At 36.9% G+C, this 23,263-nt stretch overlaps 3 protein-coding genes across 7 annotated transcripts in view; 2 read left to right on the top strand and 1 right to left on the bottom strand.

Moving 5' to 3' along the window:
• Positions 1 to 520: 520 nt before the first annotated feature.
• On the top strand, positions 521 to 7,494 carry LOC117412874 (lupus La protein homolog). The gene is made up of 13 exons (XM_034021493.3): positions 521 to 653; positions 1,365 to 1,442; positions 1,549 to 1,652; positions 1,883 to 2,057; positions 2,236 to 2,343; positions 2,433 to 2,533; positions 3,791 to 3,862; positions 4,042 to 4,084; positions 4,950 to 5,090; positions 5,395 to 5,581; positions 6,038 to 6,154; positions 6,285 to 6,353; positions 6,831 to 7,494. Exons 2-13 carry the CDS (start codon positions 1,380 to 1,382, stop codon positions 6,935 to 6,937), a joined length of 1,287 nt encoding a protein of 428 aa, XP_033877384.1. The 5' UTR covers positions 521 to 653; positions 1,365 to 1,379; the 3' UTR covers positions 6,938 to 7,494.
• On the bottom strand, positions 6,903 to 14,402 carry LOC117412881 (rRNA N6-adenosine-methyltransferase METTL5-like). Of its 2 annotated transcripts, none has more exons than XM_034924409.2 (8): positions 14,293 to 14,402; positions 11,417 to 11,595; positions 10,738 to 10,852; positions 8,722 to 8,906; positions 8,111 to 8,193; positions 7,975 to 8,026; positions 7,802 to 7,851; positions 6,903 to 7,039 (listed from the first exon to the last, which is right to left on the bottom strand). In XM_034924409.2, the coding sequence occupies exons 2-8, from the start codon at positions 11,523 to 11,525 to the stop codon at positions 7,001 to 7,003; spliced, it is 633 nt and encodes a 210-aa protein (XP_034780300.2). In that variant the 5' UTR covers positions 11,526 to 11,595; positions 14,293 to 14,402; the 3' UTR covers positions 6,903 to 7,000. The 2 variants fall into 2 exon arrangements, with proteins under 2 accessions (XP_034780300.2, XP_033877396.2); XM_034021505.3 differs by lacking the exon at positions 14,293 to 14,402 and adding an exon at positions 13,051 to 13,266.
• A 38-nt stretch (positions 14,403 to 14,440) lies between these two features.
• LOC117404145 (E3 ubiquitin-protein ligase ubr3-like) overlaps positions 14,441 to 23,263 on the top strand; it is a 73,593-nt gene continuing 64,770 nt past the window's right edge. For all 4 annotated transcript variants that reach the window (XM_059032272.1, XM_059032271.1, XM_059032270.1 and 1 more), the window contains exons 1-11: positions 14,441 to 14,874; positions 16,741 to 16,880; positions 17,310 to 17,462; positions 18,110 to 18,253; positions 18,658 to 18,701; positions 19,306 to 19,372; positions 19,456 to 19,586; positions 21,438 to 21,666; positions 21,894 to 22,073; positions 22,490 to 22,623; positions 23,112 to 23,198. In XM_059032272.1, coding sequence (XP_058888255.1) covers positions 14,441 to 14,874; positions 16,741 to 16,880; positions 17,310 to 17,462; positions 18,110 to 18,253; positions 18,658 to 18,701; positions 19,306 to 19,372; positions 19,456 to 19,586; positions 21,438 to 21,666; positions 21,894 to 22,073; positions 22,490 to 22,623; positions 23,112 to 23,198 — 1,743 coding nt within the window. The remainder of the gene's footprint in view (positions 14,875 to 16,740; positions 16,881 to 17,309; positions 17,463 to 18,109; positions 18,254 to 18,657; positions 18,702 to 19,305; positions 19,373 to 19,455; positions 19,587 to 21,437; positions 21,667 to 21,893; positions 22,074 to 22,489; positions 22,624 to 23,111; positions 23,199 to 23,263) is intronic.

Raw genomic sequence — 23,263 nt, 5'->3', positions numbered from 1 at the left:
TGGCCATTAAAATGACCTGAAACAGAGATTATTATCCAGATGTAAAAAAAAAAAAAAAAATGCATTATGGCCTACTTTTTTGTTTGTTTGTTTTGTTTTTTGTTTTACAAATCACATAGTGTGTTATGAAATGCTATATACCCCTAATTTAAAACACTTATAATGTGCAGTTAGAACGTTTGATTGAATAGAACCATAGAACAGTACGTTTTGATTGAATCCCCCCTCAATGTATCGGGTATGCATACCACAGCAATGCCTACCACATTTCATTGTACAAGTACATGATCTGTCAACGGAAGAGCTCAGTGCCCTCTCCTGCCAGAATTAAACGCAATTGTATATAAGAAATAATGCCGGTACGGCCTCAATAAAACGGAATCCATAGAATTCAGTCTGCAGGTTATTTCTAACATCTCATAATCTACCCAGTAGATAAGCAGCATTAGCACAAAGCGTGTTTATACAACTCTAGTACCGTATAAAGATAATATGGGAAGTGGAACTACATTATCCCGGATACAGTTCTCCGTACCGCGGTGGCTGCTGGGTTATGTGTTATACTTTATAAACGTGCTCAGCGGCTGCAGGCGTGCATGTATGCTCGCTAACAGAAGTGAGTGACGGGTGTATAATTCGCACAAATTAAACAGGTAAAGTGGCAGGCGCTATTTAGTGTTTGTGTTTATAAAATACTTGTGGTGAAAAACTGTGTTGCATTAGTAGAAAATAAAATTGCTAATAGACGGGGTTTTTTTTTTTGGTGATATTATAATGCATTTTATTTTGTTACTCACATGGCCTGTGAGTTCACCCCCCCCCCCCCCCCCAAAAAAAATATATATATATATATATATATATATATATATTCGGATTCTTCGCTGTTTAGAAGTCGTTTGTCGTAAATACAGTATTGCGTTTATGTTAATTTTAATATGTATTCTTTATTGAAAATTTGTAAATCGTGGTGGTAGTTTCGGCATGACCGGCTGATGTACGTATACTACGACACAAAAACGTGGAGGCCTCATGTCTTGTTCTGGGGGAAGTCGGGATGTACTGTGTGCTTTATAAGCAGTAGCTGGACTCTTTAACTTTTATATTTGACCAGTAGACTTATCAAAAGTAACTGTTAATACAATGTTACATCTATATTGTATGGTTATAATTGTAGTTTAATAAAAGTGCGCTAAAATGTAAAGTTTGAGGTGAGGGGTTTAAATATTTCAAGCTTTGCATTCGAATTATTTCAGTGTTACGACTGTGTGGTGAAATGCACGCCATCTGCAGTATTATGTGGTTTGCAATGAATTAAACTACTTTTGTGTTTTTTTCTTTTGGACGACAAAAAACAAACAATTAAGTTATTTGACTTGAAAATGGCAGAAAACGGTGCCCAGCAAATGTCTCCTCTCGAAAAGAAAATCGGTGATCAGATTGAGGTGAGCATACCTTTGCTTAGCTTAAACATGCCATGTACCTTTTCAGGAAAGCATTTTTGAGTACTGCAGCAATGTTTGAGGCGTTTTCCCTTTTGTTTTCTGTCAGTATTACTTTGGTGACCACAATCTACCTCGAGACAAATTCCTTAAAGAACAGATCCAACTAGACGATGGGTGGGTGCCATTAGAAACCATGATAAAATTTAACAGGTATGGATTTTTATTTTTTATTTTTTTAAATACAAGTGGATTAACACCTTGAGAAACACATTGCATTTCTTTGGCAATACTGGAAGGAGATGCGATACCTTTTTTTGGGGGCGGCGGGGGGGCGGCAAACTAAACAGTCCATCACAAGCTTTGAAGACATCATAAGAAAGGTCTTAAGGTGAAAGATGACTTTTATAAATATTAAATATAAATTGTTTTACGAATTTCAGATTAAGTTGTTTAACAACAGATTTCAAAGTAATCCTGGAAGCCCTGAGCAAATCCCAAACTGGGCTCCTAGAAATCAGTGAAGATAAAACCAAGATCAGAAGGTCTCCAAGCAAGCCTCTGCCTGAAATTAATGACCAGTACAAGGATGTAATCAAACACAGATCAGTCTATGTTGTAAGTATATTTATTACAAATGCAACCGGGGAAAGTAAAACATTTATAGGATAAATATCAACAATTGTTATTCCTAACCAGCGACTTCTTGAAATATCCACCAACACCTGTCTACCTACAAAGCTAAATAAGACTACTGGTGCCAGTGGGATGTGACAGCCTGCTTTTTACATTTCAGAAAGGTTTTCCTACAGACATAACCCTTGATGAGTTGAAGGAATGGTTTAATGATAAAGGAAATGTTGAGAATATTCAAATGAGAAGGACTTTGCAACGGCAGTTCAAGGTAAGGATGCTTTTCTTCTCTTATTGGTTGTCCTTTTTAAAGCCCTTCATTTTTATTAAATGGTCATCCATTCCATTTTTTTCTTTTAGGGCTCCGTTTTTGTTGTGTTTGACACTGATGTTTCTGCTAAGAAGTTTGTGGCGCAAAAGGACCTAAAATATAAAGACACAGAAATGATTGTACTCCTAAAGTAGGTATATTATACATGTACTTTCTATTCAGCAAAACTAAATATTGAGTTTGTAATGGATAGATATATAATAAATTCTACAAGGCAGAGTCGGTAATTTAATATGGACACTACATTTAATGTTGGTTGTCTGTAATACAATAGTAGCAGCTGTCTTGTCTAGTTCTAAATGCTGAATGAACATGCGGTTTGACGCCAATGCTGGATTACCCTGAATGGGTACCATTTAACGCCTTAAACGAGAGCCTAATTTTGCCTTTTTGCCTATTTGTATTTTATCTCTTCTAACTCCTGTTCTGTACGGATTACAAGCATGTAACACACATCAAATGAAAGGCCACAAAATTCTCTTTTCTTGCCAGCAAAGTTTCTTCACTGACAACAAAATGTATTGCTTCTGAACAGAAGTGCCAAATTTTGTACGAAGCAGACAAACAATAACAAAGTTACGGCATAGAAAACCTTGACACATTTATTTATAAAAAAATAAATATATATATATATATATATATTGTATGTATGTATATATATGTATTACACATACACATCTATATATACATATTGGTAAAAAGTCTCAGAAATGGAGTTTGCCAGCTGGCAATACAATTTCTGTCCACTGTGAGCCAGTAGGGAGCTGTGCAAGTCCTGTATTGACAAGTACTGTTTCCTTGCTGTGTTTTGGGGGAAATGAATGCCTGTTACAGCACTGAACCCATAGATATACATAGAATGTAGGGATGATTGTTTCCTGTAAGAACTACCTAGCCGGGCATCCCTTACATCAGTGGGAAGCTCAAAGCATGCCCTTTTAAATGACATTAAAAGCGGAACGCCATCTTTAAGCGACAGAGTAATAGGCAAGAAATGAAACTTGGGGATCTGACTCATGTCATGACTCAAGCCTGAGTTTCACATTGCTGTAGTTTTTTTCTTTGGAACTTCTGATAGGGACATGTTATACATTTAACGGAAAGCTCTAAAACTGCACTTTCCAGCAAGCCTCATAGGTACCTATTATGGTTCCAGAGATATTCTCTCTAATGTCGGGCCTGCGGGTGGCCCCAGTATAAGAGTTTTAAAAGAAAGAAGTATTCATTTTCACGTCCTTTAATATTTATAGCTTGACCTCACTAATTGAAATTTCATGGTGTGTGGGGGTTATGGTTGTTGGGTTGTGTGGTTTTTATTATTATTTTTTTTATTTTATTTTTTAAATACTGAAATGCCCTAGCTTTTAACTTGAAATTTCATTTTCAGAGAAGATTACTTTACAAAGAAAAATGAAGACAGAAAACATCACAGAGCTGAAGTCAAGGCTAAAGCAAAGCAGTAAGTGTGTTCTAAACGCACTTTTATTGTCGATCATTAGACTGGCTATCACTACACTTCTACTTTTACAGAGTAAGCCTGATTTGTCAAAGATCCTTTTTAAAGTACATGGAGCCAACAAAAAGCTACTAAAGGGGGGAAAAAAAATCCAGTATATAACAATATATTCCTCCTTTTAGTGAAAAAGAAGAGAAGCAAAAGCAGGCAGAAGATGAAGAGATGGTAAGAATGCCTGGAACTGGACTTTTTTAATTGGGTTGTATTCAACTTGTTGAATGTTGGGAGGATACTGGGTTCCATCCAGGAAGTTTATATAAAGGCAGCTTAACAAAATACATGTATTTTAACATTAAGGGAATGGCAATTGTGTTCTGCTGGGAATGCATATCCCTGGTGACTGGGAATATGGGATAGACTGTAAGCAAGCAATAACGCACGAGAAGGCATTGGTCGTACTGACACAACCCACGCCACGGACATGTAGTGAGGCACAAGGTGTAACCAAGTGCCTTCAGCCACTTGAAGTGGGTTGTATCGGAACAACCCACGCCCTGTAGTGTGCACTTCTAAAATGGCTTGAATATTTGCAAAAATAAAACCATGCTAGATTTTGAACTTGAGTGTTTTATTGAATGTATATCCTTCCTGCAGTGCAAAGTATTCCCTGTACTTTGGCAGGAGAGGGCTACTAATTGGCTAGGACGTATTGCAGCTCAATTCATTATTCATTTACTTTGTATATATGCAAATGTTTACTTTAATAATGGTGGCAGATGGAATGTATTTCTGAATGGGGAAAACTTTATATAAAAAGTAAACTTGCGTTTTATACACAACGGTATGTAAACTTGACTAGCCATTGGTTGTACTGTATAGACCTTTCACATTAAAATGTGATCTTGGCATAGATATTTATCAAGAATTCATTAGCTTAGTTTTAATGTGGTTTTTTTTTTTTTTGTAATACTAGTACTGTACGTACATGAGTCTTGGAACAGCTCAAACAGTTTGCCTGCAATTCATAAGTTTCTCATTTTGTGAATAAGTTATTGAACATACTGTATGCCCCCCCCCCCCCCCATTATAGAAATCGTTGGATGAACAGACTGGCTGCCTGCTGAAATTTTCTGGTGAACTTGAGGATCAGACTTCCAGAGAAGACCTTCAGGAATTATTTTCTGGTCATGGAATGATCAAATGGATTGACTTCACCAGGGGTGCTAAAGAGGTGAGACCAACCATTTTTGTTGCTAAACAATTTAAAGAACTAGAGCTTGGCTTAACCTTCAAATTACTTTATTGTCTTGTATGTTTTCGAGGATTACCTCCCCACATATCCTTGGTAATTATTATTAGTTGAGTTATTGATTTTCATCTGGGATTATATAGAACTTTGTGAAAGTTGCATTTAAATGTGCATACAGCGGCTATCGGTCATTTTTGGCCAACACTTCTATGGGATTTATTTGGTTTTACTTTTCATGCCGTGGAAGTAAAATGTAATGCTTTACTAACCCCTCTCCCAAATGCAGGGTACCATTCTTTTTAAATCAAATGCCAAAGAAGCACTTGATAAGGCCAAAGCAGCTCATGGAGACAACTTGCAAATAAACAAGAAGGATGTGACCTGGGAGCTGTTGGAGGGTGATGATGAGAAAGAGACTTTAAAGAAAATAATTGAAGACCAGCAACAATCATTGAACAGAAAAAGAGGCAGAGGTAATGAGATTGGTAGAGATGTAACTCATGTTTGTTTCAAATGTGTTGAATGCCTTGGTCTTGCAGAAAAAGGTTTATGCTTCTGTCTGAACTATTTACTAGTTCAGATCGGATGTGTAATTTTTATAATGCCTTGTTAATGATGTTAATTTTAAAATTGTCCCCAACAATTTTACTCCAAAGTAAATATCAGTGTTGGGATTAAGTAAGATCAAAAGTTTGACAGTTTTATTTATTTTTTGGTCAGATTTTGTAGAAACGTTTCAGAAATGCATTCATCACCAGCATGGGTTGATCTAAATGCACAAGATCAGTCTACACTTGCATCCAGTAATTTTTTGTTGCTCTTCTTGGATCATGTTTCAGTGCAACTCTGGTTAATGTCATTTCCAACATCAAATACTGAGATTGTGTGTGGGTTTTTTTTTTTTTTTTTTTTTTTCCTAAAATAAATAGGAGGTCGTAAGTTTGGAGGAAGGGGTGGCCGACGGGAGAGGGGTGGAAGAGATCAGGGAAAACTGCAGTACCAAGGCAAGAAGACTACATTTGAAAGTGAAGATGAATGTGATCCAGGTACACCAACTTTTTTTGGTTTTGTATTCTTACTTGCATCCTGTTTAGTCATTCAATAAGCATTGGCAAGGCATTCTTGTCAAATTGTTGAATATTTGACCTAATCTGTGTCACTTGCTTCCCCTCCCAGAAACAGCAAGTGCAGAGAAGAAAGTAAAGGATGAGGAAGCTGAGGCGCCAGTCTCACAACCAAAAACAGGTGATTTTATTGCTGGATCACTTGTACAGCATTTTAAAACACCCCCTACCCCTCCCCCCCACCAAAAAAAAAATTCCCATAATCTCCATCACAAATGTGTCCAATTTCACAGGAACTTTGGAGAACTATTATCCAAACTCAATTTACACTGTCACCAATTTACACTTTTTTTTTTTCTTAACCTTTGTTTCAGGCCAGATTTAGTGTATTTCATTCACTAATCGCCTTTTGAAATGGTTGGAATACGTTTTTAGAATGATAGAACATGAAAATTGAGTCCATGATGTGGCTTATGCAGGCAACATTGAATTTGAGTCTTTGCTTTGTTTTGAACTTCACTTTGGTGTTTTACACCTTTTGGATAGATGCAGAGCTGTGAAGTCTATATATATATATATATATATATATATATATATATATATATATATAATATATATATATATATTTTTTATTTATTTATTTTTTTCCCCCTCCTAGAACCTGCAAGTCCAAAGAAGCGAGCTCTAGATGATGTGAAGGCTGAAGAGGTTGGTGAACCAGCTTCAAAACAAATGAAAACAGAAAATGGCTCTGAGAAGCTGTAATTCCATACAAAGAAACGCAATATGGATTTTGTTTTATTTGTTTTAATCCATTCCATCTGGGCTTTATTTCATAAATTGGATGAAGTCCACCTCAATGTCAACCTACAACAATAGACAGTGGTTAAAACACTTTAGAAAGAAACAAAGAGAAATAGTCTTTGCAATGTATTGGAGCAGAAATAATACAGCTGCGGAATGTGCACTCCAGGTTTCCATCGCACTTAGTGTTTTCTTTGACCAGAAATGGATACCTGTCTTTAACCTGTACTATTTGTGAAATCCACAGCCTGTGATAAGTTAAGTGCAGCACAAAGTGCCCAAGTCTTTTGTACAACTTAGGAAGTGCTGTTTGTGTGAAAACATTTAATGCTATAAAGAGTTACTTAATGAGCCTTGCATTAAACTGCAGGACTAGAAAAGCTATGTTCTTCCTAAATAACTTTTATTTGTTTTTGTGGCACTAGTACCTGTTTCAATGTGCATGTGTCTAAAATGCCAATATATAACTTGTACTGTGTTGTGTGTATGTGTTGTGGTTTTTTTTTTTTGTTTGTTTTTTTAAAACATCGTGACATGTAAAATGTTTTGAATCTTGGTCAGACAGTTAACTATGTAATGTTTTGCATAAATGGCTTTCCTTACTAAATATTTCTGCATGCAGCCAGTGTTGGGTTGTGTTTGGGTTTTTTTTTTTTTTTTTTTTTTTTTTTAAATGAACCATTATACTGTACAGTAAATGCTAAATAAAACACTTACCAATTGCTTACTTTTTTTTCCAAGCGAAATATCTTTTGGTGTGTGTAAATACCATAGGACTAGACTAATATGTAGAGAGATATGGCAAATACTATGATGTAGCCTTACCGACTTCTTTTTATGGAACTTGTACGATGCTGGTAAGTCATATCTCAGCTCTAGGGGAAAAAAAAAAAAAAAAAAAGACAAAACCCATTAGTCTTTCAGTATTGAGAAGGTAGTGTACTCTCGTAATAAAGTTATTTTACATTTAAACCAAACGCAGATTTTAGCTTTCCCACCTGCTATCACTTCCATCTTCACCTTCCAATCATCTGCTTTCTTTTGTATATGCTGAAAACATGTACACCGGTTAAGGATAACATTAACTTCACCGTTCAAAACCTCCCCTCATGTAAGTAAGAATGTAAATCTTACTTCGCGTGTTGAAGTTTTGTGGAGCGAGTACACCGCCCCTGTTGCCATGTTTAATGCTGTCCTGAGAAACTGCATGTCCATACCTATCAATTACACAATTATTAAAAGGTTACCACATTGTCCTTTTTCAGAAACATTTCTGGAACAACAACTCTTTAAAAATACCAGTTTACTCATTTAGAAACAATATGACGTGATGTGTTTTAGGAACTATACCAGATTTGTAATTGAGAATACGGAGAAAACACATTCCCAAAAGATTACAAAAAAAAGTGTTCATTTCACTGTTCAGAATTAAGATTTACATAGGAAAATGAACATCACCACACCGTACCTTAAATGTTGTATTTTCTGTATTCTATTAGTTGTCAAAGATACCAATTTTTCAGAAAGACAGACATTTATTTTTCAGCAACAGATTATTCTAAGTGTCCCCTTATTTAATGATCTGATAATACCTTAATTTATACAAATCACTTTTAGGCCATATTGATTATAAAGCACCTTCACTACTTCGCTATCCTCAATATTTTGTTTATTTATTTTTAATATGTAAAATCAGACATAGAAAATAACTAAAAATTAAGTTTTTATGAAGCTTACATACTTACCTTTGTTGCGTTTGGTTCCAAAAGGCGGATTCATTATTACTGTATCAAATCTTTTTGAGAATCCATCTGACTGTAATAAACATACATCGAACTGAATCATATCTATGTTTGGAAGCTCAAATTGTTCAGCGTTGCAGCTAAATATTTCTAATGCATCTTTATCAATGTCAAATCCAACACACAACCTGGGAGGGGAGAGAAAAAAAGAACACATTACCATCTTGTTTAGAATATACAACTTCTGTATTGGTAAAACCTCTTTAAAGTATTCTGACCCGCTAAAATGATATATATATATATATATATATATATTAAATAAATAAATAAATATATATTTTGTAAGGAAAAAAGTCTCAATAAAGATCCAAATACTTTTATCGCTGTTGGCAAAGGCTTGTAGCTTGATAGATCTTTTAGAGACATCTTGGTTGCACACTCATCTTATAACTTCTATTTATAAAAACAAATGAAAGTGAGAAGTAAAAAAAAAAGCTGAAGTGGCAAGAATCTGGAATCCACTGCTGTGTTGGATTTTTTGCTCAGGAACCCAAATTGAATAAAGTTAAGATTCAGATTACACCTGAAATTAGAATGTATACCAAATAAGTGAACTTTAACTGCTGGTTTCATAAACCCAGAGATGCCAATAATTTAGAGTGAATAAAACACCACCTGCCAAGCAAAATTAGGTTAATTTTTGTTTTTTTTCAGGATGGTAAAATAGGGTCTGTGAAACGTGATGCAAGTAGCCAGTCAAATAAAGCCGAGGTAAAATATATATATATATTTAGTTTCAAGTGAAATCCATTTTTCTTACCTGTGCACAAGGGCTTAATGTTCTTGTTCCTTTGGATCTCTAATGCAACTTGTTTACATCAGAAAGTCACTCCCTTTTTTTTTAAAAAAATGTAGTTGTCGCCAATTATTTTTTATTTTCTCCCCGCTTTTAAGCTCCATTTGGGCACTGATGGGATGCGCTGCAGCCTTTTTGCAGGTCCCTTGGACGACAGTGGATGAACCACACCGGTCCGTGTTCCGGACTCATGCTGCGGCTCCCTGCCCTCAGCCCTTCCCAGCGTTCCCGGATTTTATGAAGGAGGTGCGTTCCTCCTAGGATCATCCGGCCTCAGCGCCCAGTGTGCTGAAGGAAGCTTCCTTGGAAGGTGCGGAGAAGCTGGGTGCATCCCTTCACAACACACCAGCTGCAATATTGGTGCGTTTGCACCTCAGACACCTGGGTGCTCACCGTGTGCTCCAGTTACGCGCTACAATTCTGCATGGGGCCTCCTCCCTTCCGAGGGGTCACAAATACATCGGTGACAGACCCTCTCCAGGTCTCAGTACTTCAGCAGGAAGTTGCCGCCTTGCTGTGCAAGCGAGCCATTCGTCTCGTAGACCCCATCTCCCATGGAGAGAGGTTCTATTCGAGATATCCTGGTACCCAAGAAAGATGGCGACTTTCGCCCCGCCCTAGACCTAAGACTCGTCAACGAGTTTTTTAAGGACAGGAAGTTTCAAATGCTGACTCACCATCACATTCTCCAGTCCATCCGGCCGGATGACTGGTTTACCACCACGGACTTACAGAACGCATACTTCCACGTTCCCATTCATCCCGCGCACAGGAAGTACCTCCGCTTCGCCTTTCAGGGGAGCGTTTACGAATTTGCTGTTCTGCTGTTCAGCCTCTCCTTGGATCCTCGTACATTCTCAAAGTGCATGGAAACTATCCTGGCCCCCTTGCGGTTGCAGGGGATCAGAGTATTGAACTACCTCGACGACTGGTTGATTTGTTTCCAGTCTCGAGAGGGAGCAGTGGCCCACACGGTGATTGTGACAGAGCATCTGGCGAGGCTGGGCCTCACCCTCAACAATGCAAATAGTTGGCTTACACCTGTGCAGTGCACAACGTACTTGGGGCTCTGGCTGGACGAGCATCACTTGTGTGGGCTTTGTGTGTTCATCACCTTTATGAAATGTAATATACTGGATGATCTCCTTAGTCACAGCACTTACCCAGCACCCAGCACTGCTGCTCCAACACTGAGAACGCCACACCCACATCCCAAATCTGCAACCAGTTTGTTTTCAATATCATCAAATGTGTTGTGGATTGTATAAAGCATGCAGGCTAAAAAACATAAAACAAAAAAAACAGTTAATGTAAACCGCTTGTTTTACAATTTGTGTATTGCAATATTTCACTTCTATTTTTGAGTTAGAATCTATATGGCACGTGCATTAAAAGAAAAGTGAGTTACATTAAGGTACATCCAATGAGTTTAGTTATTGGGTTATTCCAGTGCAAGTGGACAAAATTCTAGGGAGGTTTCAGGGCAAGACTGGCATGCTTGCTAAAAAAGAGCTCCAACTACTGCCCCACAAGGTAAGAAAGTGTCTGGCGGTGGTAAAAATGACCAATTTTGATTACCTTTGACCTAATTTGTCTTTGTGGGGAATGACCTGGACAAACAATTTCACTAAAGCTTGTATCAAGGGCTTTGCAACAAGAAATAATAAAATGACATGTCCTTGACTTCAGCTGGTTGGGCACTTACGCTGGAATGACCATTGATTGCACATTCGCATCTTCATTTATTGATGCTTTTTTTTTTTTTCAGACACCATTATTATTATTATTCTTTTTTTTACAATGCTTTTTTAATCAATGAAATACAAGTTATTAGGTTCTTACCTGCAATATGTGGTCTTGTTGGATACTGTTCTAAGAGCAATTTTGGTTCCTCAAAAACATCTACTTGTTGTAAGCAACTTTCTAGCTCTTTCAATTTCATCTTTTTCATTGTTGAAGCAGAATTTGGTTATTGGTCAGTTAGAAATAATGTCATTAAAACACTCTTAGCAGCTACCAGCCTAAAAGAGAGAATAACAACAATATGTCATGAACACATATCCACCTGCAATGGCTGTATTTTCAAAATTAGAGTGATCAGCATAATAAAGAAACGTTGATGACCATGACATACAATTGTAGTTACAGAATAAGAATTAGCAATTAAATGTTTGATCACAATGTTGAGAAGTGATTCTCCAGCGATATGCAAACATGTACAATAAGTGAGACACACAGACAGACTGATGTCTACATCCGATGAATATGATACTCACAATAACTTAAAATCTGCACTAGAATCTGATACTCTCAATGACTTACACTACATGATGTTAATACCAAGTTTCATGGCAACTGGATATACGATTGTTCACATACAGATATGAATCTGATTCAGATTCAAAAGATATGGGGAAGGGTCCTCTATGGTTAATGAACTTCTCATATATTAGTTAGTCATGATATATTTTTCAGTAGATTATATTTTTACTTTTAAATCGCCAGCAGTACAATAACGTAGCAGAATCAGTAAGTCAGTCTGATAAAATAGTAGGCTGGCTATAGGCGGCTACTGCAGTGATTCTCAAACTGGGGTTCCAAGAAAATGCCTAGCCCCACCCCACAAAAAAAATCCCAAACAGTAGTGGGGTTTCGAGACATTTCTTTAAATATAGCTTACGCTATACAACGCTTTGCTGTCGAGGTGGAGAATGAAGAAATTAAAGGTTTGGCTCTGGATAACACGAGCTGGAGGAGGGAGGGACAGACGGGGCTCAGTTTCCGAAATTAAAATGATTTGTTTTATCGTATATTTTGTATGTTTCAAACATATTCTACCATAGCACTTCTCTTACACTGTCTTGTACACTAGATATTCATTACATATTTTACTGAAGCACTACAACCGCTACATGTACCGTCCCTGCTCCAGTGGCACGTAATGTATAACGATGTGATAGCGGACTTTATTAACAACTTTTGTTTACGTAATATGCATTATACAAATCAATGGATCGAATTTTGCATGTGAGTGACAAGTAATGTGTGATTTATAGTATTTACACACTGTCAAACAGTTTCTGTTAATAGGAAGAAAAACGATAACACATAGTGCGTGAACCCGTCTGACGAACCTTAATGATCGAATCCATGGCTAGCGAACAAACCTTCGAACCTTTGGATACAGCCTATAGATTACATATTTAATTTCACAACACTAAGTTACTTTTTTTTCTTGTTTACGATTGGCCTTTTCTTCATTCCGTTTTCAGTTGGGGGTCTAATCAGGTTTTAAAAAGGTACCCAACAACGTTATTATGATTTAGCCTTGGTTCATTTACGTTTCACAGCAATTCAATTTAAGGCAGTGTGCTGTAGAGTTGTAAAAATGTTTGTGAAAAGTTTTTTGGGCAAATATTAAAATGGGGTGAAAATGCCCAACTTGACCCTTTATTTACAAAGATATTACATCTTACCAGAGGTCGATTTGAAAACTTCACGAAACACGGTTGTATATTTTCACGTATAATAGCTTTTGCTGTCTTCAATCCTTTGCCATACACAATTAAGTCTTTGAGTGCATCGAGTTCAAATACACTTCTTAAAATAAAGCCCCATGCAGAAATATGACGCGCGTCCCTCAACACGCCAATAGGGTGCAACACGAAAACATTCTCGAGTCAAACGAAGAATTGCAGAAACCAGTTCCGGACTTTGTTTTTGGTCACCGTGTGTGAAAAAAGACATGTAAGGTTTTTTGTTTTTTTTTTGTTTTTTTTTAAATCATTTTCTTTGCGATTAATTTCATTTACGGGAGCTGGTCTAGATATGTGTTTAAAAAGCACACGTTATGCTTTTGACAGATAAAAAAGGCGTTAAGGCCAAGTACATATATTTTCAGTAAAGGTGTGGTGAAAAAAACTTTGGTAATAGATTTGTTATTTATAAACAGCAACAAACTGATTTTTAGTAAAACTTTTTCGCTTCTTTCCATTGTCTTTGGGACAGCTGCAAATATTTAAGCAGCCCATCTTACTTTCTTTTCATGACAAAGTACCATTCGGTTAGAATGCATTGTTTTATTGTTATTTATTTACTTTTTTGTACAGCAACCACGTGTATTTATCACTGTACAGCAGTAACATTATATGTAAATTACAAGTCAAGCTGAGGGGTCGGGTTAGGGTTAACTATGCCATTTACTGAAAAGTTACGCCCATGAAAGATGACATTATTTCTGCTGAAGAATGAGCAACTGTGAACTACAGCAGTGCTCGTGAGATAATATACATTTAAAATGATGTATGTTTCATTTACACCCCTTTGTCCTGTGAAAGAAAGGCAGCACATTAAAATCACGTTGTCACATTATGTGAGTGTCCTTAAATTCCTCATTATTAATTTGTTCTGTATTGTGGAAATGGCATTATCTATTAATTCATTTTAGGTCTTCTATTTTCGTAGGCGTTGCAATTGCTAAACCAATGTATTTTTCTTACAGCATCGTTAGGTTCATAATCTGGGAGACGCCGGTTTAACAATACAAATGAGTGGTCATTTTCATATCTGACATGACAAGGAGCAGCATGCATCTTCACTAGACTAAACTGACCAGTAGATTAGTGTCTGGCCATTCTTTAATTTAGATGAAAATGTTAGCTTATATACAGGAAAACGTGACACATATCACAAGAATTAAATGGTAACAACATGCATACCTAATGGCTACTGTACTGACTGTTTCCTTGCTAAACACACCACAGTCTCCAGGCATTGACATCATCTCGGTGAGATACCGCGAGAAAGGCCGAGAACTTAGCAACAAGACAACAAAAATAAAACCTGGACAACAATCCAGAGTACATCATGATGGCGGCGTTGCTGCTGCGCCGGGACAAGAAATCCACAGCCGCCCATCTAAAGGCCGATCTTAACCGGACAGACAACAGCTCAGGGGTCCACCAGCTCCAAGAGCTGCTGGACAGCGTATTGAATCCAGAGAGGCCGGCAGGAGATACCGAGGCCTTAGAATGGTGCAAATGCCTGCTGGCCGGAGGTGAAGAGTTCGAGGAGTTCTGCAAGACCGTTCGGTCCTATGATAACGCCACGTTGTGCGGGTTGGTGTGGACAGCCAATTTTGTGGCGTACCGATGTCGGACCTGTGGCATTTCACCATGCATGTCCTTATGCGCCGAGTGTTTCAACAACGGGGACCACACAGGACATGATTTCAATATGTTCAGAAGTCAGGCTGGTGGGGCCTGTGATTGTGGTGACAACAATGTCATGCGTGACAGTGGGTAAGTACAGTAAGTTAATAGATAAACATAATACTAGTAATTACAGCAACCCCGTATCGGGTTGACAGCTAGTTAGTAGTAATGCACTACAGCACCCCCACTTCACAGCACCGTGTTGGTACAGCTGAGTTGAGGGTACATTCAGTCTGAGTGACTAGGCTATATTCGGGAGTTGAACATGAGTGTTCTTGCGTGGAACCCAGTTTATTTTTAACCATCACATATACGCGTGATATTTAAATGACATGTAGTCCTGTCACGGCCAAATCCAAGCATTCTTACTAGGAGACATAGAGACGGTATTTTATAGTTTTGTTTTTGAGTTGGACGATTTCATTCTACTGCAGTATGATTAGATGTATAACATCCTTACAGGAAATACATGCTATTGGTATTTCCTATTTAGTATATAATGGGCGCATGCCAGGGAGCTACAGCTGGTTGTGTGCAACTCCTACAGATCTCTGGCAATCCGTGGTCACACACAGAAACACTACCAGTTGCAGGGTTGTGTTTGTAAACAAGATTGATTCATTGGTCAATTGCCAATTCTGTTGAATTGGAGCTGAAGCGCACTGTGCTCTATGAAAAGTCACTGTGTATTGTAGGGCAGTCGACAGTTCATCTCCTTTCTTATAATGCTTAAATTAGGTGATGGTGACAATTAGTGCATTGTCACCTAATGTGAGTGAGGGTGACTAATAACACAACTGACTGGAAATTCAGATCCCCAATCCCTTTCTGGTTGAACTTATGGGTGCCTCTTCATTTAGTGACTGCTACAGTTGTGACACTGGTAAATCTCAAGTGCCCGATTCTGTATGTGTGGTCTGCAAAGTATTTAAATAACTGCTGCCTTCTTGACCTGAGTAATATTATGCTTCTTTAGCAACTTCAGTTCCGAATGTGGAAGAGTGATATGAATATTATAGATAACCACATGCTAAAGATGCAATTCTATGACAGATGTTGACCTCCATTCTCTAGTTGAAATATGTTTTCTTAACAAAAGAAAAAAAATGCAAGCATAGATTTTTTTTAAAACATTGAAATGATAGAGGAGTGAGTATTGGTTTGCATACTGTAGTAGCCTATACTGCAGGCAGCCTATCGCAACAAAGTTGACTTAAACTGTGATCAGATGTGTATTGTAACTCTAGCTTGTTTGGCTTTTTCTAATCAAGTCAATTAAATATCGGAATTCGTAGAGAGTCATCATGTAGGCTAACAAGTTTTTGAATTGATGATCAATTGTAATGGTTTATTTTTAGTATTGGAAGAGACTTTACAATGCAACAGTAACTATTGTATTATCAAACTATAAATAGTCTTGATTGTATTTAAAACATTGTTGCATATTCCGATGTGGACTGGCATTTTGGGATTATGTCAAGAAGGATTTCTTTTTTTTTTTTTTTTTTTTTTGGTAAATGGATCACATGTACTGTAGTTAGCTTACAGGTTGACTTTTTAGGCTGTGCATGAGAGTACAGTTTAACCCATCCCATTTGCAGTGTTTTTTTTCCTCTTTCCCATTGTTCCATTGGTAATAAGACCTGCCTGCCCATGGAGATCAGCCTGAGGTCCCATGTGACCAGGGCATGGCAATAGCAGCTGAGTTGTTGGTTGTAAGAAAATGTGTGATTTTCCTGGTCTCATCGCACCTTGAGTAAAACAGGCTCCTGGCTGCATGCCCTCATTTTGGATCATGACCTGTTGTTCCCTTTGCCAAGTGTTCATATTATATCACCTTTTTTTTACCTGTGGTTCTATTGGTTTATCAAAATTTTTACAAATTCCCTTCATTAGACAAAGAAAAGCCAAAAAAGCAACCTGATGGCATTCTTTTCTTATTTTTTTATTTAGGTTTTGTAGACGACACCGATCAAAAACTGGGACAAATGTTCCTTCAGTCCCCAGAGAACTGTTGTTGATGTCAGAAATGGTTCTTCCTCGATTCATCATATATGTTATTCAATATTTGAGGGATGGATACAGTGAACCAGGTAAGGAATTAACTTGGCAAAAGCACATGTTTTCAGATGCACGCCTCTGCTGTTTTGAAATTTGTACTTGCAAACACTGTTTACTTACTCAGATGCCTTACACCTTGGTACCTTTGACCTCTTATCCTTGATAATCATGCATTGTGATTTTACAGTATGTTAAGGAAGCATACTGTAAATTGAGTTATTAAAAGTAGCAGAGCCCAATCATTTTGAGGTTTACAGCATGAGGATCCTCTCAACATTTGATATTATTAATATTAAACAGGGATTAGGAGACTTCAGTTCTGCAACAGTAAATGATTAAACAGTATCTAAGACTTTAAGATGTAGCATTTTAGTACAAAAAAAATCTGGAAGTCTTTAGGATTTTAAGCTCTGCATAAGTGATGCTAAAGTAATATTATATGTTTATGTCCATAACATCAGGTCCAGCATCAGAGAGGGATCTTCAAAAGGTTCTTCAGCAGCTGGAACCACAGATTTCATTTTTGGAAGAATTAACCAAGATGGGAGGAGCCATGCGAACAGTACTTACAAAGATCTTAACAAACCAGCAAAGCTACAAAGACTTGACCATGGGTAACTATCAGTTGCTTTTCATTAGGTTTCCTTTTCCACATACCCAGTGTTCTGTAAGTGGATATGAGTCTGCTCAAAGGTCAATGTATAAGATCTGTATAAGATCTATAGAATGGCAATTTTGTCTACAAGTGACGGCCAAAAATGAAATGCAGTGCTCCTATTTTAGTATCTGACTAACAAAAAAATAAAAAAAAATTACTTGTCTATTGCCATTTTTTTTGTTCATGTATGTCCCACTTTTTAAGGTCATTTTTGTTACTTTGTATACATTTTTTATATCTTATGTCTTTATGATGATATTTTTAGACCCTGGCCTTTGAAAACCTGAGTTCTACTACTGTCTCTATTGTTCTTCAGGCATTGTGTCATTGCTGAAATTACTAGAAATATACAGTATTACAGAGTGAAAAACTGTAAAGAAGGGATTGATACTGCTGTTATAATTTACATTGTCAATTTAGTACAAATCCCTGACAAGATCACAATTTACTGATCTAGCACCTAACAACTGGGAACGCTTGTCTGAACTACATAGAATCTGTATTTTTGCTGATGTTTTTCTTTGAATAGAAAAAAGCTTCTAAGAAGTTTATGATAACAACATTTTTGACCAGTAATGTTTGAAAAATGCATTTTCTCTAAAGGACAAGAAGAAAATGTTCATGCAAAGAAAAATTATGACAAGTACCTTTCAGCCCTTAAAAGCTCTGGATTGGTGTCATCGGATGAAAAGAATGCGTCGGGTGTAATCGAGCTAGCTGCAGGCACTGGTGTCCTAAGTGATTTAGGTGGGTGAGGTTTTATTTATTATTTCACTTCACTTTTATATGTAATGATGGTTTTTGAAGCTTTTAGTTAAGCACCCACATCTCATGTTTGGGACAACCTTATTGCTTTACTTAATGTAAGTATTTTACATGATGATCATGTAGCAAAACATATAAAGGTCTCATAGTAAAGTGACCACATTTAATGTTATATTTTTCAATATGAACAATAATAAAATCTTTAAAGCCATGGTAAATTGATTTTAACCAAGCTACTGCCCCAGATTTTCTGCAGATCTGTTTGTGTAGTATCAGGATGGAAAGCATTATTTTAGAACAGAATATTCCAACACTGAAGGCTGAAGATAACAATTTAAAGACACCATGCAGAATGGTTAAATGACCTCCTAAACTTGTTGTTTTAGGTGCAGCAGCAGTAGCCGGAGACCCTGCTGAGTCTTCTATAGAGGTCAGTTTGAATTGGGCAATTTCAATAATCTGCGCTAAATTGTGAAAAAGAAAAAAAACAATAACATGTGAATTAACATACACCTGTGATATGAATAACACACTTCATGAACATCAGTTGATTACTGTAGTTATTTTGACTAGTGTCTATTTTTTCAAAGTTACAGAACACTGGTCTGTGTTTTGTGCTTCAGTGTGAAATCTGCACTTGTGAAAGGAAAATAAAATTGGAAATGTTACAAACTGTTAACTAACTTAATTTACTATTTATTTTTACAAAAAATGATTGTATTTTTTTCTGATGTGCATTACTCTCTGTGGTCTAACACAGGAAAACATACAGCAAAGACTGAATGGAAGCAAATGTAAATTATTGATTTATTGTAGGTAGGCACTATACTCTGCAGCACTGTAATAATCTGTTTTTGCGGTTATGCACGTAAATAATTGACAACAGATAACGACAAGAAAATAGTTGGCTGTTGTATTTCTTTCTCCTGGGACACATTGTTTGTTTTAATTTGCTTACAGGTTTACTTAATGACTGTATTTACTGAAGTATACACTTACTGTACTACCAGTATTGTAATCTTTTTACATTTCAGGATGACCAGGATGGCAGCCAAGAAGTTGGACAAAGAAAGAGGGTGAAACTAAGCAGCAGTACCAAAGGTACCAAATCCCCCAAATCAGGGAATACGTTTCTTCTATTTACTGTAATAGAAGAAAAAAAATTGTTTTGTTTTTCTTCGCAGATCCATCCATCATGGATGTCCTGAAACACAAATGCTTTTTAGAAGAGTTGTTGTTTTGGACAATAAAATATGAGTTCCCACAAAAGATGGTTACTTTTCTACTGAACATGTTGCCTGATCAAGACTACAAGGTATTGTAACAACTTTTGGGTAACATGATGGAAGACTTGACTTGATTCATTTTCTGCTTACTTTTTACCTTTTTGAAGTACTAATTTCTTCTCACTGGCCTTTACAACTTGTTGATCCCTAGACTTTTTTAAATTTATTTTTTTAATACTGTGGTAAATAAGGGGCTCCCGAGTGGCGCATCCAGTAAAGGCGCTCCGCGTGGACAGGGCCGGATTAAGTTTAATAGGGGCCCGGGGCTGTTATCGTTTTGGGGGGCCCTCTTTGCAAATTCAGTTCCGTCCCTTTACTGTTTTACCACCACCACACTCGATTAACATTAATGTCAAATTATTCAGTCTTAGCTGATCCATATTTTTACCTGATTTGGTTTGCATTAGCACCAGTTTTGAAAAAGAGCATTGGCCACAGCGTTAGTTACTGGCAGTTTCAAATACAAAATGGGGAAATGCAAACTCTTTTGTTGTAATAGCAAGATATCTGGAAATGTGCTGTCCTTATCTCTTACGAATATGTACGTGTATAATAGGTTTGTAGTTAATATATATGCAGTCAAAATCTTTTTAGCAAATAATACAAGGACAGTACACAGCGCTTTCTTATGTCGTGTTGTTTTATTATTATTTGTGTCGGCAGAATCAGCAGAGCTGCACACACAGGAACGACCTATTTTTTATTATTATTATTATTTTGCTTTTTTGGAGAGGCAGGCTGTGTTTTAAGACAACCTAAAAACATAATGGAAACCCGGTTTAAGAAAGCTGTACGATATCAGTAAGTCGCGCAAATACCAAATTGGAACTTGGGCACAAACATAGCCTCCCGTATTTTAATATGAATTAGTTTATTTGCATTTGGTACAAGAATTGCTCAGTCTAAAAGAAAACTACATGGAAATACACACAACCCGAAACTACTACCAAAATAGAGTGAGAAAAAGGGGAGACTTATTTTTATTTTTCCATGGAGATTGCCCCACTGTAATCCATATACACCTAGGTCGCTTCCTCCTGTTGATTGCTCTCCAATGTATTTTCCGAAGCACTGGTACCTTCACATACATTTGTTGGTACTGTATTATATTAAAATAACGTGTTCAGCGTCACTCTCATGCTTCCTAGGTGCTGCTTTGCCAGACATTTACGGATTCTGATGTGGCATGTGACTTGATCGCAGGTCAAGTCATATGATCAGGCAGTCCCTGCTCCTCCAACGCAATACGGCTTGGTAAAGCAGACCTGTTGTTCCGATCCATAAAGTCACACACTACTTATTCAATTTTTAGATATTGTATTATAAATTATATATTTTTTTTGTGGCCCCTCAAAATCTGAGGCCCTGGGCTGCAGCCCCTAAAGCCCCTGCGTTAATCTGGCCTTGCGCTTAGAGTGCAGGAAGCGCCCTATAGCCTGGAGATTGCAGGTTCGAATCCAGGCTGTCACTGCTGACTGTGCCCGGGGGCTCCTAGGGGGCTGCGCACAATTGGCTGAGCGCCACACTGGTAGGGAGGGCTTAGGTCGGCAGGGCAATCCACGGTTCACCGCACACCAGCGACCCCTGTGGCTGATAGGGCGTCTGCGGGTCTGCAGTGGAGCTGTTCAGATCTGTGTTGTCCTCCGGCACTATAGGTCTGGTTGCTTCGCGGTGGATCTGCAATACGAAAAATGATGGGGTGTTGCAGCGGGTAACTGGGATAAAAAATAATAATTGGGCATTCCAAATTGGGGAGAAATCCGGGGTTAAAAAAATTAAAATACTGCAGTATATATTGTGATGGAGTATTTGATGTTATTTATTAAATCTGGTGGTTTGTACTATAGTTCTTTTAATATATTTTTGTTTTCTTTTTGCAGATTTCTTTTACTAGGACTTTCGTTCAGCATTATGCATTCATTATGAAAACTTTAATGAAAAGCCATGAATCAGATACCATGTCCAACAGAATTGTACATATTAGTGTGCAGTTGTTTAGCAATGAAGAGTTAGCACGTCATGTAACAGAGGAATGTCAGCTACTGGACATAATGGTGACAGTTCTCCTTTATATGATGGAAAGTTGCCTTGTAAAGAGTGAACTTCAAGGTAAGTCAGTCTATGTAAAGTGAAGGCCAGGGCATACCAACTCAATATGTGTCTTTCTTTTTTTTTTGCATGTACTGTAGTTCTGAGTAATAGGCATCAAAATGGGAACAATTACAGGTTGACAAAGAGGTGTGGTCAGCTAAACAAGAATTATTTGTTTTACTTGTAAGATTGTTCAATGTTTGTTTCCTTTAAGAAAGTGAAATACAATTATTTATTTTTTTCAGATGAAGAAAATAATCGCCATGTGGTGGTTAACTGTGGAGAAGCTCTGCTGAAGAACAACACCTACTGGCCTTTAGTTAGTGATTTTATTAATATTCTCTCACACCAAAGTGTAGCAAAGAAGTTCTTGGAGGATCAGTCGTTGCTAATGTTGTGGATGAGTTTTGTTTCCTTCTTTCAAGGTGAGCAAAAAGATAGAACAAAGAAAAAAAAAAGGAAAGAAAAAAACCTGACAATTCTGCTGGTGCAGTACTGTTTATTTTTGAGTGTTTAAAAGAAAAGTGGAATTGTTATTTAAACATTTTTTTTGTTAAAAAAATTGTAATTATTTGTATTTACTACCTTTCACTGTATACTGTATTAAATGGACTGGTTACAAATGTCCCATTTCATTCTTCATATGACTTGTTTGCTATGTGAAAAGAAGAATAAACTGGAACATTTTGTCTTATTAGATTTTTTAACATAAAATGAACAATGAAACTGGAAGATTTGTCTGCCACTATCATATGACTAAGGTGTAAATACTGTTAAAAAAATATTCACAAGATTCACCTAGAGAGGTGTTGTGCATGATGAATTGTTTCTTTTTTTATAGGAATGAATTTAAACAAGCGAGAAATAAATGAACATGTGGAGTTTGAATCACAAACTTATTATGCAGCATTTGCAGCAGAGTTGGAAGCATGTGCTCAACCAATGTGGGGACTCTTAACACATTGCAAAGTGAAGGTAAGGATGTTGGATTGGACTTTCCACTTTCCTTCAAAGTTGCTCCTTTTATTTATGTTAATATTCCCAGTTTAAGGGACATGTAATAAGAAAATAAATGTTATTGAAGAGTAAAAGGATAATACAAACAGGTGTAGTTAAAGAAAGTGTGATCATATCCTTAAATTAAATAAGTTGTGCCTTATTTACAGCATGGTTGAAAATAAGTCTTGCTGGATTTCAGGTAGACTAAATGCTTCACCATAAATGTTGATTTTTTTTTTTTTTAATTTACAATGTATATTGAGCTAGATCGCTTTGAATTATTATTTTTTAAATTTATTTTCGTATGCAGATTAAAAAAAGCAATAGAAAAAAATAATTTTCACAATATTAAACCTAATCCTTGAGTTGTCTTAAGTGTTACCTTTGCTTATTAGTAACTTTAAAACTATTCTCTGTGGTATTTCCTTAACCGTGTTACCTAATTCTGTATGCCTTTGTTCTAGGAAACACAGGAATATACAAAAACTGTGGTTCGGTACTGTCTGGAAACACTACAAATCTGGTTTGATTCTGTCAACTTTGTGGATGAGGTATTTTCTCTTTGGTTGGTATAAATAATAGGCAATGGGTTTAAAGTACAGTAGGCATGCACTCT

Source organism: Acipenser ruthenus, chromosome 10, assembly GCF_902713425.1.
Source record: "Acipenser ruthenus chromosome 10, fAciRut3.2 maternal haplotype, whole genome shotgun sequence".
Classification (NCBI taxonomy): domain Eukaryota; kingdom Metazoa; phylum Chordata; class Actinopteri; order Acipenseriformes; family Acipenseridae; genus Acipenser; species Acipenser ruthenus.
Note: the sequence above shows the minus strand (reverse complement) of the source record. Positions and strands in the feature narration are given on the sequence as shown.

Bases quoted from the DNA above. Each gene is read 5' to 3' on its own strand.
- LOC117412881 (XM_034924409.2), bottom strand. From the start codon at position 11,525: ATGAAAAAGATGAAATTGAAAGAGCTAGAAAGTTGCTTACAACAAGTA. The intron at 10,853-11,416 runs GTAAGAACCTAA...TATGTTTTTTAG, and splicing joins AACAAGACCACATATTGCAG to CCTGCATGCTTTATACAATC. The intron at 8,194-8,721 runs GTAAGTATGTAA...TGTAATTGATAG, and splicing joins TGGAACCAAACGCAACAAAG to GTATGGACATGCAGTTTCTC.
- LOC117412874 (XM_034021493.3), top strand. From the start codon at position 1,380: ATGGCAGAAAACGGTGCCCAGCAAATGTCTCCTCTCGAAAAGAAAATC. The intron at 2,534-3,790 runs GTAGGTATATTA...TTTCATTTTCAG, and splicing joins GAAATGATTGTACTCCTAAA to AGAAGATTACTTTACAAAGA. The intron at 6,155-6,284 runs GTACACCAACTT...TTCCCCTCCCAG, and splicing joins TGAAGATGAATGTGATCCAG to AAACAGCAAGTGCAGAGAAG.